The sequence below is a fragment of the Oryzias melastigma genome, linkage group LG6, assembly GCF_002922805.2.
Source record: "Oryzias melastigma strain HK-1 linkage group LG6, ASM292280v2, whole genome shotgun sequence".
Lineage (NCBI taxonomy): Eukaryota > Metazoa > Chordata > Actinopteri > Beloniformes > Adrianichthyidae > Oryzias > Oryzias melastigma.
The window spans coordinates 2,207,227-2,218,580 of NC_050517.1; the positions used below are offsets into that span (position 1 = coordinate 2,207,227).

General features: G+C 41.0%; 1 protein-coding gene across 1 annotated transcript in view; it reads left to right on the plus strand.

Annotated features, from left to right (window-relative positions):
* Window positions 1–747: 747 nt before the first annotated feature.
* Window positions 748–11,354, plus strand: part of rassf9 (Ras association domain family member 9) — a 20,631-nt gene continuing 10,024 nt past the window's right edge. Inside the window, exon 1 of the mRNA XM_024281993.2 lies at window positions 748–1,023. Coding sequence (XP_024137761.1) covers window positions 977–1,023 — 47 coding nt within the window. The 5' untranslated portion in view covers window positions 748–976. The remainder of the gene's footprint in view (window positions 1,024–11,354) is intronic.

Consider the following 11,354-nt stretch of genomic DNA (forward strand, 5'->3'; position numbering starts at 1 on the left):
GTCTCAACAGAGGCGAGGTTACCGTTAGCACACGCCGCTATCTCTCCAAGAAGAAGGCAGAAGCTCCTCATCATCAGCTGAGAGTACGATCAGTAATCCCAAAGTCACTTCAAAGTTGGTTTACACATAAAAGGTTCTGTTGAACAGGCTTTAATGTTCTAACAGAGCTACGTTTCATCCCCAGAAGTCACATGATCATACAGTACATGGTAGCGTTTTGTGAGCATGGGGTGTTTGGTGTTTCATGAAGGAAAACTTTGCACCAGAGGAAGAATGATTATTCTGACATATAAAATGACTGAGAAATAACTGTCTGTTTCTCAATGTAAGTCAATGGGACCGGCCTCCTTGCAACCCAGTGGTACTTCCTATATGGAGGGGGGTTTGCTCAGTCCAGTCCTTATATACAGTCAATGGTTAAACCACACCAAACTCTTCTTGGACGCGCGTGGCATGCTTGGTGTGCCTGTTTGTGCATCAACCATGTACACCTGTGAGTAAGAGGCTCCCTCTGACGTTTCCCCTTCTGGAGAGGTTCACCAAACCCTCGGTTGGACAGAAGGATGTAAACCAGCGCACAGCTTCCCCCGTGGATCCTTGTTTTCACGGCTGTGTTTAGAACCAGACCAAAGTCAACACTCCCGTTTTTCCTCACGTCACTTCCTGTTTTTGCGAACGTGTCTGAACTCATTCGAAACTTTCTTTCTGCGTGTTCGTTTCCAGTTCCAGAACGGGCCCCCTCCCTGCGTGTGCTGCAGCTCCCGCAGGTGGAAGGGGGCAGACTTTCCCCGGGTTTGGGTCTGTACGCGCCTCCCTCCGCTAGTTGGACGGGGCGGACAGAGTTGCAGCATCCGCTTCCAAACTTTCCAGAAAGCCTGCAGTGAAGTGCGGGACGGCCTGCCTCGCGCACCCGGGGACTGTTGCGCGCTGCGGATCGCTGCTGTTGCGCGCGTCTTCTCGGGTCCAAGAAATAGCCATGGCGCCGTTTGGCAAAAACTTCCTGAAGGCTCGAATGAAAACCAGGTAACTTGATGAGGGCAGTGTTGTGTTTCTGTGCGCATTCCTACTTGTTAGAAAACACTGCGCCGAGCTGCAGCAGGCGGATAATTACGCACAACGCGGAGCGCATCAAGTGACGTATAAATTGGGTTAAGTTGTTGATTCAATTTCGAAATAGCTGATGCTTGTCTGATATGATAAGAACTTAGTCCGAGTAAATCTGTAGATGAGCGCCTTCAACATGTATTTAGGAATGAATGAGACCATCCGTAGAAGGTTAAGATCCTGTTCACTGGGGTTAGAATAATGTTTTTACACCTCTATTAATAGAGTTTAAACCCGTTTCTTATTGGCTAAAACATTTGTACTCTGTAATTTGCGTGTAATTTAGGATAAATGATGGAGACAAAGAACATTTTGTGTGCTATGTAAAGTGGCGTGCGCACTGATGGGAGGTGGAGCTCTGTTTGTGATAGAATGTGACTCAGTGTCCTTAGAGTCGCGTTTCCTCTTTCTAATAAACTTCATTTCAATCAACAGAGATAGGTAATTCTATAAGACTAAAGTCCACTGTTTTTGTAGTTCTTACTTTGGTTTGATTGATCTTATCTTGATGACTGAGCTCATTTTTTGTTGGAATTTTCTGAGTGCCTGAGTTTTGATGTGTAGCTGTGGTCATGCCAAAAAGCTGGCCTAAAGAGTTGATTTGTATTATCCTTGCTGAAGTCTACTTCTTTACTGCAGACTTTTATCTCTACAGCTAACAGTCTTTTTAAGCTGATCCGAGTCACAATCCAATCCTGTACAGGATTTATGACAGCAGCACAATGATCAGGGACAGTATTTTTCATTAGAGTTCTTAAGTTTACAACAAACTCAGCAAAAAGGGTTTGGATGAAGTTCAGATGTAAAACAGGCTTTTAAACGTAATTATTATAAAACCAAAGAGCAGTGACACCATGAACAGACTGTGCACACACAGACGAGGTGAATCTTTGATAAAACTTCAAACTCAAGTTGTCTCAAGTGGATGTTTTATGTTTGTGTGTAGGCTGCAGAAGTAATTACCATTGGAGAACCCATAATTATCTCCAGCGTTCAGATCTGCAGACATATCAAATGTTTGATTTTGTAGACTCGCTCCATCTCGCGCCATAACACAGGGAACGAACGTCGCAGTGAAGTCATCCAATGCTTTGACAGCGTGAAACTTGAAATAACACTTTGAAGAGTCCTCACACAACATTCAGGGGCTTTGGCAACACATCATGTAAACATTTAGTCAACATGTAACCCAAGCGCTTCAAGCTTTGGCTTAGATACAAACAGGCTGCCGACCAACAAGACATTTACATATTACCAAAGCAAAGAAGCCCTCTTTAGCTCTGTGCCTCAGCTTCAGCATTATTTCAACCACACAGGGCCAATTAGTGAATAAAGCCGACTGGGGCTGAACAATGAATCGAAAATGTATCGTCATTACATATCAGTCTATGTGAGACACATATCACAAAAGGTGGTGTAAACTGCAAAAAATTGTTACCTAAAATGTTAAAGTCCCCCCTCTAATGAAAATCATATTTTTTGAGTTTTTATCATGTATATGTGGCATTTTTCTTCTGAAAGAGAAAAAAAAAGAAATAATTTCGTGTTTGCATTTCCGAGTATTTCTCCTTTTAAGTTGCTTTCAATCAAAGTCCCAGAGAAAAACTCAGTTTGAATTCCTCAAACTTTCATACGTCACAGTAGCTAGCTAACCCGATGTAGCTGTAGAGGCCGGAGAAGATAATATACCGTCCCACTTCTGTGCTGTAAAGGATTGTAATTCAGTGAAAGGTCATACTGATGTTAGCTTTTATTATTTTGTGATTGAAATTCATGTTCGCTCCCCTTCATGCAGTGAAGCTGCTGATGGTAATGTCCGCTCGTATTTTAATTGCTAAGATGGGATTTTTTAAGTTGGCCTCACGTATTTAAAATGAAACTAAAAGTAAAATCCCATCAGCTGTCACAAATATGCTGTCAGCGTTTGATCCAATCCGCGGTGGAGGCGTGAGCAGCGGTGGGCAGCCACGGGTCTGATCAAAACTAGGATGATGTCATAAAATGGGCGGCACCCAAACGCAGCAGCAGGTGGAGCCTCAGGAATTGTGTCGTTTTATTTCCGGTTAGAAAAAAAAAAAATCACAAAAAGAATTCATATTTCATAAATAATTTCTTTTTTAGTGTTCCAAAGGTAACATATACATGGATATAGTTCACCCTGAAAGGCTTAAGAAAATCATGTAATGGCCCCTCTAAACAATCATATAGAATGCTTTCACATTAAACTCGTTTCCACTGACCATTACGGTCAGTCCGGTTCAATCTGGTATTTTGAGCGTTTCCATTGTAAAATGGACCCATGAAACAGTTTTCACCCGTGCCTCTTGAAGGCCCCCATTGGCTGTAGATCCATAGAAAAAGGGATTGGGACAGTCAGGGCGGAGATGCTGTTGCCACCCGTCGATTGTCTCTTAGCACATACCAGTATAGCCCGAAGCTAGCAATTCCGTTTTCCTCTTTATGGCGGTATTCTTCTTAGCCACTCACAGTCTTCTTTCAAACAACATTAAATTCCTGTTAGTGTTCCCTTGCTTATTCACATTTCTTCATTTGTGGTTTCTCCTTTTGGCAAGGTTTTTTTCACATGACTCCTCCATTTTGCCCAAAAAATCTCTGACAACTCGAGACACTTTTGTGAAATGTTTCGCTTCCAAAGGTGCAGCGGGAATTTTCCAGAAGAGGAGCGTAGTTGAAAAGCCTACCAACCTTTCCGCTACGCACACACTTACAAACACAGTGAGCCTGCATGGAGAAATGTCATCAGCTGACTCCGAAACAGCTCAACAATCTCCTGATAATTGTGGAGGATAATTATCATCCAGAGCAGATGTTTATTATGGATGACACCAGAAAATTCTGGATAGAGATGTCCTTTCACACTTAACTGATGCAGGAGGAAGCACGCGTTGTTTAAGGCACAGAGAGACAGAGTGAAAGTCCTGGAAAAGTATACAGTCTATTGTTCTGGATAAAAAAATAAATAAAAAACTCTTTATAATGAGCAATACTCCAATGTTATTTTATAAATGTTTACAAAGCATGATTGGAAGTGTTTTTGAGGAGTATGGATCGGTAACAAACATTCTTCTGCCGCGGGGGTGGGGTGTCCCAAACCCCCTGGAATAAGGGAGAACACTGTATACGCGATGTACAAAAAGGGAAGCAAGAAAAGACGAGCTGCTGGGTGACATCCGTTGTTGTTGCTTTTCCAGTCGTCACGCATGTGCCCCACATGCGCCGTGAAAACAAGTCACTCAGTGGAAGCGAGACTTACTGAGTTGAAAGGCTCACCAGAATCAACTGGACCGGACCGTACTACTGCTTACCAGACTGGACCGTACCGGACCGCTCAGTGGAAACGAGGCTTTTGATGCCCACTTCTATGCAGATGTGGCTCATGCTGGGCTGCAAGTGCCTTCTAATTTTTGCAATTGTTTTGAAATTATTATGGGATAGCTACAGGATCTACAGTTTGGTGACCATTTTGTGGTGAAGTGTGAAATTTGGCGATTTTTACATTTTTGCTCAATCTGGGAAAAGGAAACTTATTTAAACAATTTTCCTCACATTTCTTACAGGTTAAGTCTACAGACACAACTGAACTTTTGTTGACCTTAGCACCTGTGGTCCTTTATTTGGACAAAAGTTTAAGTTGTGGTGACCTTTATTTAAATAAAACCGTTGTAATGAAGTGATGAGGTGGAAATAATGTAGTAGTTGTTTTTTGTTTTGTTTACATATTGCAAGTCATGTCATCAAAACCATGTAGGTTGCTAATATCACATAATATCTGACATTTTCCTCATGTTCTGCTGCCCTATGAGGCAGGAGTAAACAAGTGATTTCATTTTATACTTAAAAAGTTGTTTTGGTGCCTGCTGAGGGGTTGGATAACAGGGGTGGGGAGGTTCACAACGAAAAGGGGTGTGTTGTGTCTTTGCTCACAGATTCCTATCTGAGGGAGAGCCATCTCAGAGATGAATATTTCCAGATAAAACAAAGTTATTTCCTCAACAATTGCTCATCCCCTCTCAGATAAGGGCAGCAGGAAGAGGCCTCTGCTCTGTCCAGCTCTGCAGATTCTCTCCCAAAGTCTTTATCTACTCTTTTGCCATTGTACACGTCAAGCAGATCAGTCTGTTTTTTAGGTCTTATCTTTTTAAGATAGGTCCAGTCCTGGCCACCTCTGCATTGTTGGGGTTTAAACAAGCAAGCAGATGCTTGGATTTCCAGTAAAAATGTGTCCACTTTCTGGAGGTTTCAACACCTTAAAGTTAACTCATTTTTCCTAAAGAAACAGAGGTTTCTTAAATACTTTCTTGTTTCATTTGATCTGTGTAACTCTTCCACATCACGGGAAAAATGTTGCTGAATCATGTGACTGCATTACTTTTCTTCTGCTGCAGCCTTGAGCATGACTTTCAGACAAAAGAAAAAGTCTCCAACTGAACACACATGGCATTTGTAGAAGCCATTTCCCTCCCAACCAAAATGGGTCTCAGCATATTTGTTGGACTCTGCTTTACTTCCAGCACCATCATCAGGCCCAACATAACCACCCCTTTTCTTTGTGCCCCACTCAGCATCATTAGTTCAATACAAAATGACTCATGGAGCCAGATAGGATGTGTCAGATGGTGAATGGACAGATGTTGCATGAGAAACTACTTTGATATTTCTATCTTTCATATAGATAACTTTGGTCAGTTGATACTAACTTCACAACACTGATGCAGAGCTTATAAAAACATTTTCATTTTCTTCACATTACCGCTCTAAAATGTGTAAACACAATTATCAGATCAGCACATTTTAAAATAAATAGTCTCCTCACATTCTACTTATGTTTTTAGAGTGTAGAGGTAACTTAACATTTCTTTTTTTCTTCAAATTATTATATTTTTTAATGTAGTGCTGCCTTGAATTTTTGTTCAGATTTGGAAAAAAAAGTACTGAAAGAAAGTAAAGAAAAATGTTGACTTTTTGCTGTGACTTGTTCACCAGCATTAGTCCTGTGTTGTCAGGTGAAGCAACTTTAGAATTTATGACACAAGGTAGAATTACATGGTTATTAACAAGAGGGTTACAATTGAGGGAGCCGTGCCACCACTACAGAGCTGTAACCATTATTCCACACTGAAATTCCTATCATTTAGAAGTGGTTTCCTCTGGCACGTCTGACGCCAGCCAGTGTGTCTCTGTCTCTAAGTTCAACCTGAGGTCATGCCAAGAGTCTCATGGTTTCTTAGGATCCGCTCAGTGTGAAATCTTCCTCTGCGTCAGTCGTCTGTGACTTTCTTGTAACGTCAAGCACCCATAGTTCTGTTTGCTCATGGTTTATATTTCACCACAGCAATGACCAAAGCCGCTTCAGATGCTGGAAACTTTATTTTGGGAAGTAGAGCTGCTTTTGCCCTCATGACAGAGTTAGGTATGATCTTATCGTTTTAGTGATGCATGGAACTACTCTGTGTTCCACCACGGATGGCTGAGGGGTTTAGTATTCTCAAAGCTATGATATTTGTCTCATAAGATTGTTTTTCTTTTTTTTCTTGAATAAATATTTTTTGGATAAGAAACCCTGAATTCTTAGGTGTTTTTGAGGTTATCACAGAGAAACCCGACTCGACTGTTAATAACTCCATTTTGCTTTGGGTCATAAAGCAACTGGTTTTGCTTTCTCTGGCTTACACTGACAGAGGTGATGTAGAAAACAGGTTCTGGAGCTTATCAGTCACAGCAGTTTGGGAGTTTTCTGAAAGGAGGAAGTCATCATCGTTTGAGTTCATTCATTCATCTTCCTGTCCGCTTTGTCCCTTTCGGGGTCGCGGGGGTGCCGGAGCCTATCCCGGCTACAAATGGGCGAAGGCAGGGTTTACCCTGGACAGGTCGCCAGTCTGTCGCAGTGCCTCAATCACACACACATCCACTCTCACATTCACACCTAGGGACAATTTAGAGTCACCAATGAACCTATGAAGCATGTTTTTGGACGGTGGGAGGAAGCTGGAGTCCCCGGTGAAAACCCATGCATGCACGGGGAGAACATGCAAACTCCACACAGAAAGGTCCCAGCCGGGAGTCGAACCGGGGCCTTCTCGCTGTGAGGCAAGAGCGCTAACCACTGTGCCACCGTGCAGCCTGAGTTCAAACAGGAAATACCTTATAAATGTGCGGAAAGAGTAGAACTTGGCTAGCAGCTTTTTGTTGCCAAAAACAGGCTACTATTGCTAACATTTTAGCTAGACACATTTTAAAATTCATCTTTTAAGTGACTTACAGTTTTCTTTTAGTTTTTTTTTTTTTTTTAGAAAAAAAAAAGAACTTTCAGATGTTATCACATAAAATAACAAATTTGAGGTTTTGAGTCTTAATGCCAACTCTTACCAGGTGGTTTAAAGTTCAACTTTACGAGCAGGGGCGGCTCCAGGATTTTTTTTTCTCTGCAGTTGCTTAGTGGTTGCTAAATGACTCTAAGGAGTCTGTATCGCTCTGCTGGTTGGGTAAACCGTTGTGTATTTTCTGAGGGCTGACGTAGATGACCGGCGACTATTGATGACGTCGATGACATTGAGTGTTTGTTCCATCTAAATTCAAAGACACTTTGTTTCCATATCTCTCCGTTTGGACGGCTAAGTGTTGAGGTGGAGACAAGCCACAGGGGTAGGGAAGAATTTGGATTTGGCCCAAGACTGCTTTCACATCCCATCTTCCCTTTGTTTACACTCTCTCCCACTAGCTTACAGCCCTCACACCCCCCAACATAACATTAGCAGTGCGGCAAAATAGGAGAGCAATACTAAAGCTATCAGCCGTACAAATAGAGAACCTGATTCCAGCTCAGACAAGGAAAATAATGACGTTCATGGATCTATTTGTCTGCAGGTGGATGAGCAGAATGGGGCTCCTGATTCACAACCCTTTAAATAAAGATATACTCAGAAATGCAATTATAATCCTAAATTTCTGTATATATGTCCTCCATCATTAAAAAAATCCAATGAGAACATATCAAAAACACAAGTTTGATCAGACCGGGTCTCTAACTCTATACAGAGTACGAATAGAGTCAAAGAAAATGTAAAAACTATGCATTTGTTCAGATTTTGGCCTCGTTAAACAGAGGAATGAGAACAGGCCTGCAGTGACTGATATGGAATCCATTATTAGTCTTCCGGCTTCTGTTCCTTTACTGTGCAGGATGTTGCCTGAGAGATGCTGATTGTGGTGCATGACAAACACAGGTGTTTCCCTGCTTTTCTGTAGCCTTTTCCTGTACAATTGAATGCTAGAATGACTAAAATACACAGAATATCTCTATTCCATGTTTGATCAGTCTCTGTGCATACATAAGCACAAAAACATGCTGTAATATTCTCAAGTGAAGCACTTCAGCTGAACTCTGACTATTTCTAACACCACTCTAACACATCTCAAAAGTTGTGTAACTGTTTTAGGTTAAGCTGCACAGGTGGGGTTAGTTATGTGTAGCTCTTCTGCTTTCTTTGGAGCACAGCGTTGGCTACATCTAGCAGGTGCGGCTGCTTCAGAATTTCTCATGCAGGTTGTCTTGAAACGCCACAGGCATTCGGGATTTGTGTGGATTAGGGTTACACTCAATTCAGGTATTTGCTTTGCTCTGCTCATTTTCAAGACTGAGAGCAACCATTAACAAGTGCCAAACAATACACCTCCCATTTTCATCACCTCATTCAGCTGCAGATTACATAATTCTTTGGCTGAATCAGTTTAGGTTGTGTGGGAAGCAAAACTTTGTCTTTTTATTTGGAAAGAGTCGACACACTGTGTGTTAAGGCACTTTTGACTAGTCCTCCTTCAATATCTTTTGTCTGCAAGTATGTGCCTAAAGGGACATGTGTAGCGTTGTCTCCTTTAGATTACCAGTGGGTTACAATGTCCCGCAGTCAAGCAAGATTATCTGAACAGATAGACTCAAACTGTCTATTACAAATGTTCTGCTTCCAATCCATGTGCCGTCAACCCAATGAATGGTCTACATATTTGTTATCCACACTGTGTTACCTATTCTCCATTTAAATGCCAGTCTGAACAGAGAAAGAATTATTTAATATCAGACTTTTTCTTTATTGCATAGAAAACAGTATAGCCTTCACCTCAAGAAAGATGCCATTTCACTCTGATCATTTTTATAGCGTGCCACACTTCACTTAGGTCAGATATGAAATGCATGAATTGGATAAAGGTGTCACTGATGCTATAAGGTTCTGTAATTTGAAGCTTAAGCTTTAATTCAAGCAGAATTTACCATGATTCATATTACAACATATTTTTTGTAGTAAACCTTGTTTTTTTATTGTCTTATATAAAGGATGTTTTGTTTTGGGTTTTTTTAGGGGGGGGGGGGGGGTGTTAGATATAGCCTAAACTATTTTTGCCTTTAGAATAGTTTTCCTTTCCAAAGTTAACACATTCAAAAGTACAGAACTTTCTCAGTTTGTGCCACAAACAATGCAGTAGTTCATTAAATTCAATTGAAGAATATTGAAACTCATCCCTCATGGAAACAATGAGATGATTTGTCATTATTTATCTAAAAATCTGATTCAAATGTCTGCAATCTCACAGACTCATTTGATTACCCGTTGCTGTCTGCATTGCCGGTGCCTATCGCTTAATGACTGGATATTAGGTCTAGGCTATTACCGGAGCTCCATTAACCAAGCAAAAAATGAATATAGTGGGCCCATCAGTGGTCAATTTTCAAATGAATTTCACGGACCAAATGAATAGTTAATGAGGGCTTTTGGGTTAAATAGCTCAGAATTGAAGCATTAAGTGATCATCAGTGATGAGTAAGACGGTGAGTGGCAGTCTAATAGAATCCAGCCAGGCAGTACAACATGGGAGAAGGTAGATTTCTCTACTGGTTACTCAAAGGAAAACAATCAAAGGAGAACAAAGTTAGGTAAACAGAAACGGCCATCAAAAGCAGGCGAATGACATTCCTACATGCTGCAACTCCTACTGCTGCTGTTTTCTGACATTACTGAGAGTCTCGGCTCTGCTCGGTACCATGTCTTTCTCAATTCAAACTCATTTGAAGTTATAGTATGAAAATAGGTGATAAAAATAAGAAAAATGTTCCTTTGTGACTTTGATCAAGTGGGTTCTTATATGGCGTTTTTTTATGCCAAAACTCCACACAGAAATACGACATCTTCATCCTTGTATCAGACATTCCTCGTGGATAATGCAGACCCCCGCAAGCCCTTTCTGCTCCTGTGTGCTCGTCTTTAAACCTCCTTGTAGCAGAAAAAGTCCTCGCACACGAGAGACTGTCTACTTCTGCGTGCTTGAGCTGCTCTCTTGGAAACGTGCGCACTGGCAGAATCTCAGTAAGCGTGCGTACGTGCAACATTTTGGCATGTGCGTTTGTGGGGCTTCAGGCTCTGCTCACAGAGCATCTTTTGGCCTACCAGTAAAAAATGACTTTTGACAATTGGGGGCGGAGACAGAGGGCTGCACTGGTTTATTTAAGACAAAAACAAAAAAAAAACTTCAAACTACAATGTATAAATTGAATGTTTTTTATCGTTTACTGTTTCAATATAGCTTCCTAGGAAACGAGCTGCCAGGAAGATTCATCACTGGCTAAGTAACTGTGGCAGTATTTAAAATAACACACTAAATGTGCTGTGTATTTTATAACTTCTCAAAAAATTTTTACAGTCCCACCCACTTATTTGCGTTTCTTATGTTGTTTCTCCTGCATAGAGAAATGACATCAGCTGGAAAATCTCCTGATAATCCCGGAGGATAATTATCATCCAGAGCAGGTGTTTATTTTGGATGAAACCTGCCAACTCTGGATAGAGATGACCTCTAGCATTTAGCTGATGAAGGAGGAAAAATGTTTTTTTAAGGCACAGAGAGAGACAGAGTGACAGCTCATGTTCCGGATTTAGGCAAGGCAAGTTTATTTGTATAGCACATTTCTTGTACAGAGACAATTCAAAGTGCTTTACATCAAACATTAAAAGAAACAATAAAAAGAAATAGTAAAAATGTGATCATTTAAATAAAATTAAAAGAAAGTAAAAAGATTTTAATTTAAACAAGCATAGATAAACAGTGCGGACGTTAACTTTTCAATACATATTAATCAAATGCAACTGAGAAAAGGTGAGTCTTTAACCTGGATTTAAATACACTGAGTGTTTCAGCAGATCTAATGTTTTCTGGAAGTCTGTTCCAGATCTGTGGTGCAT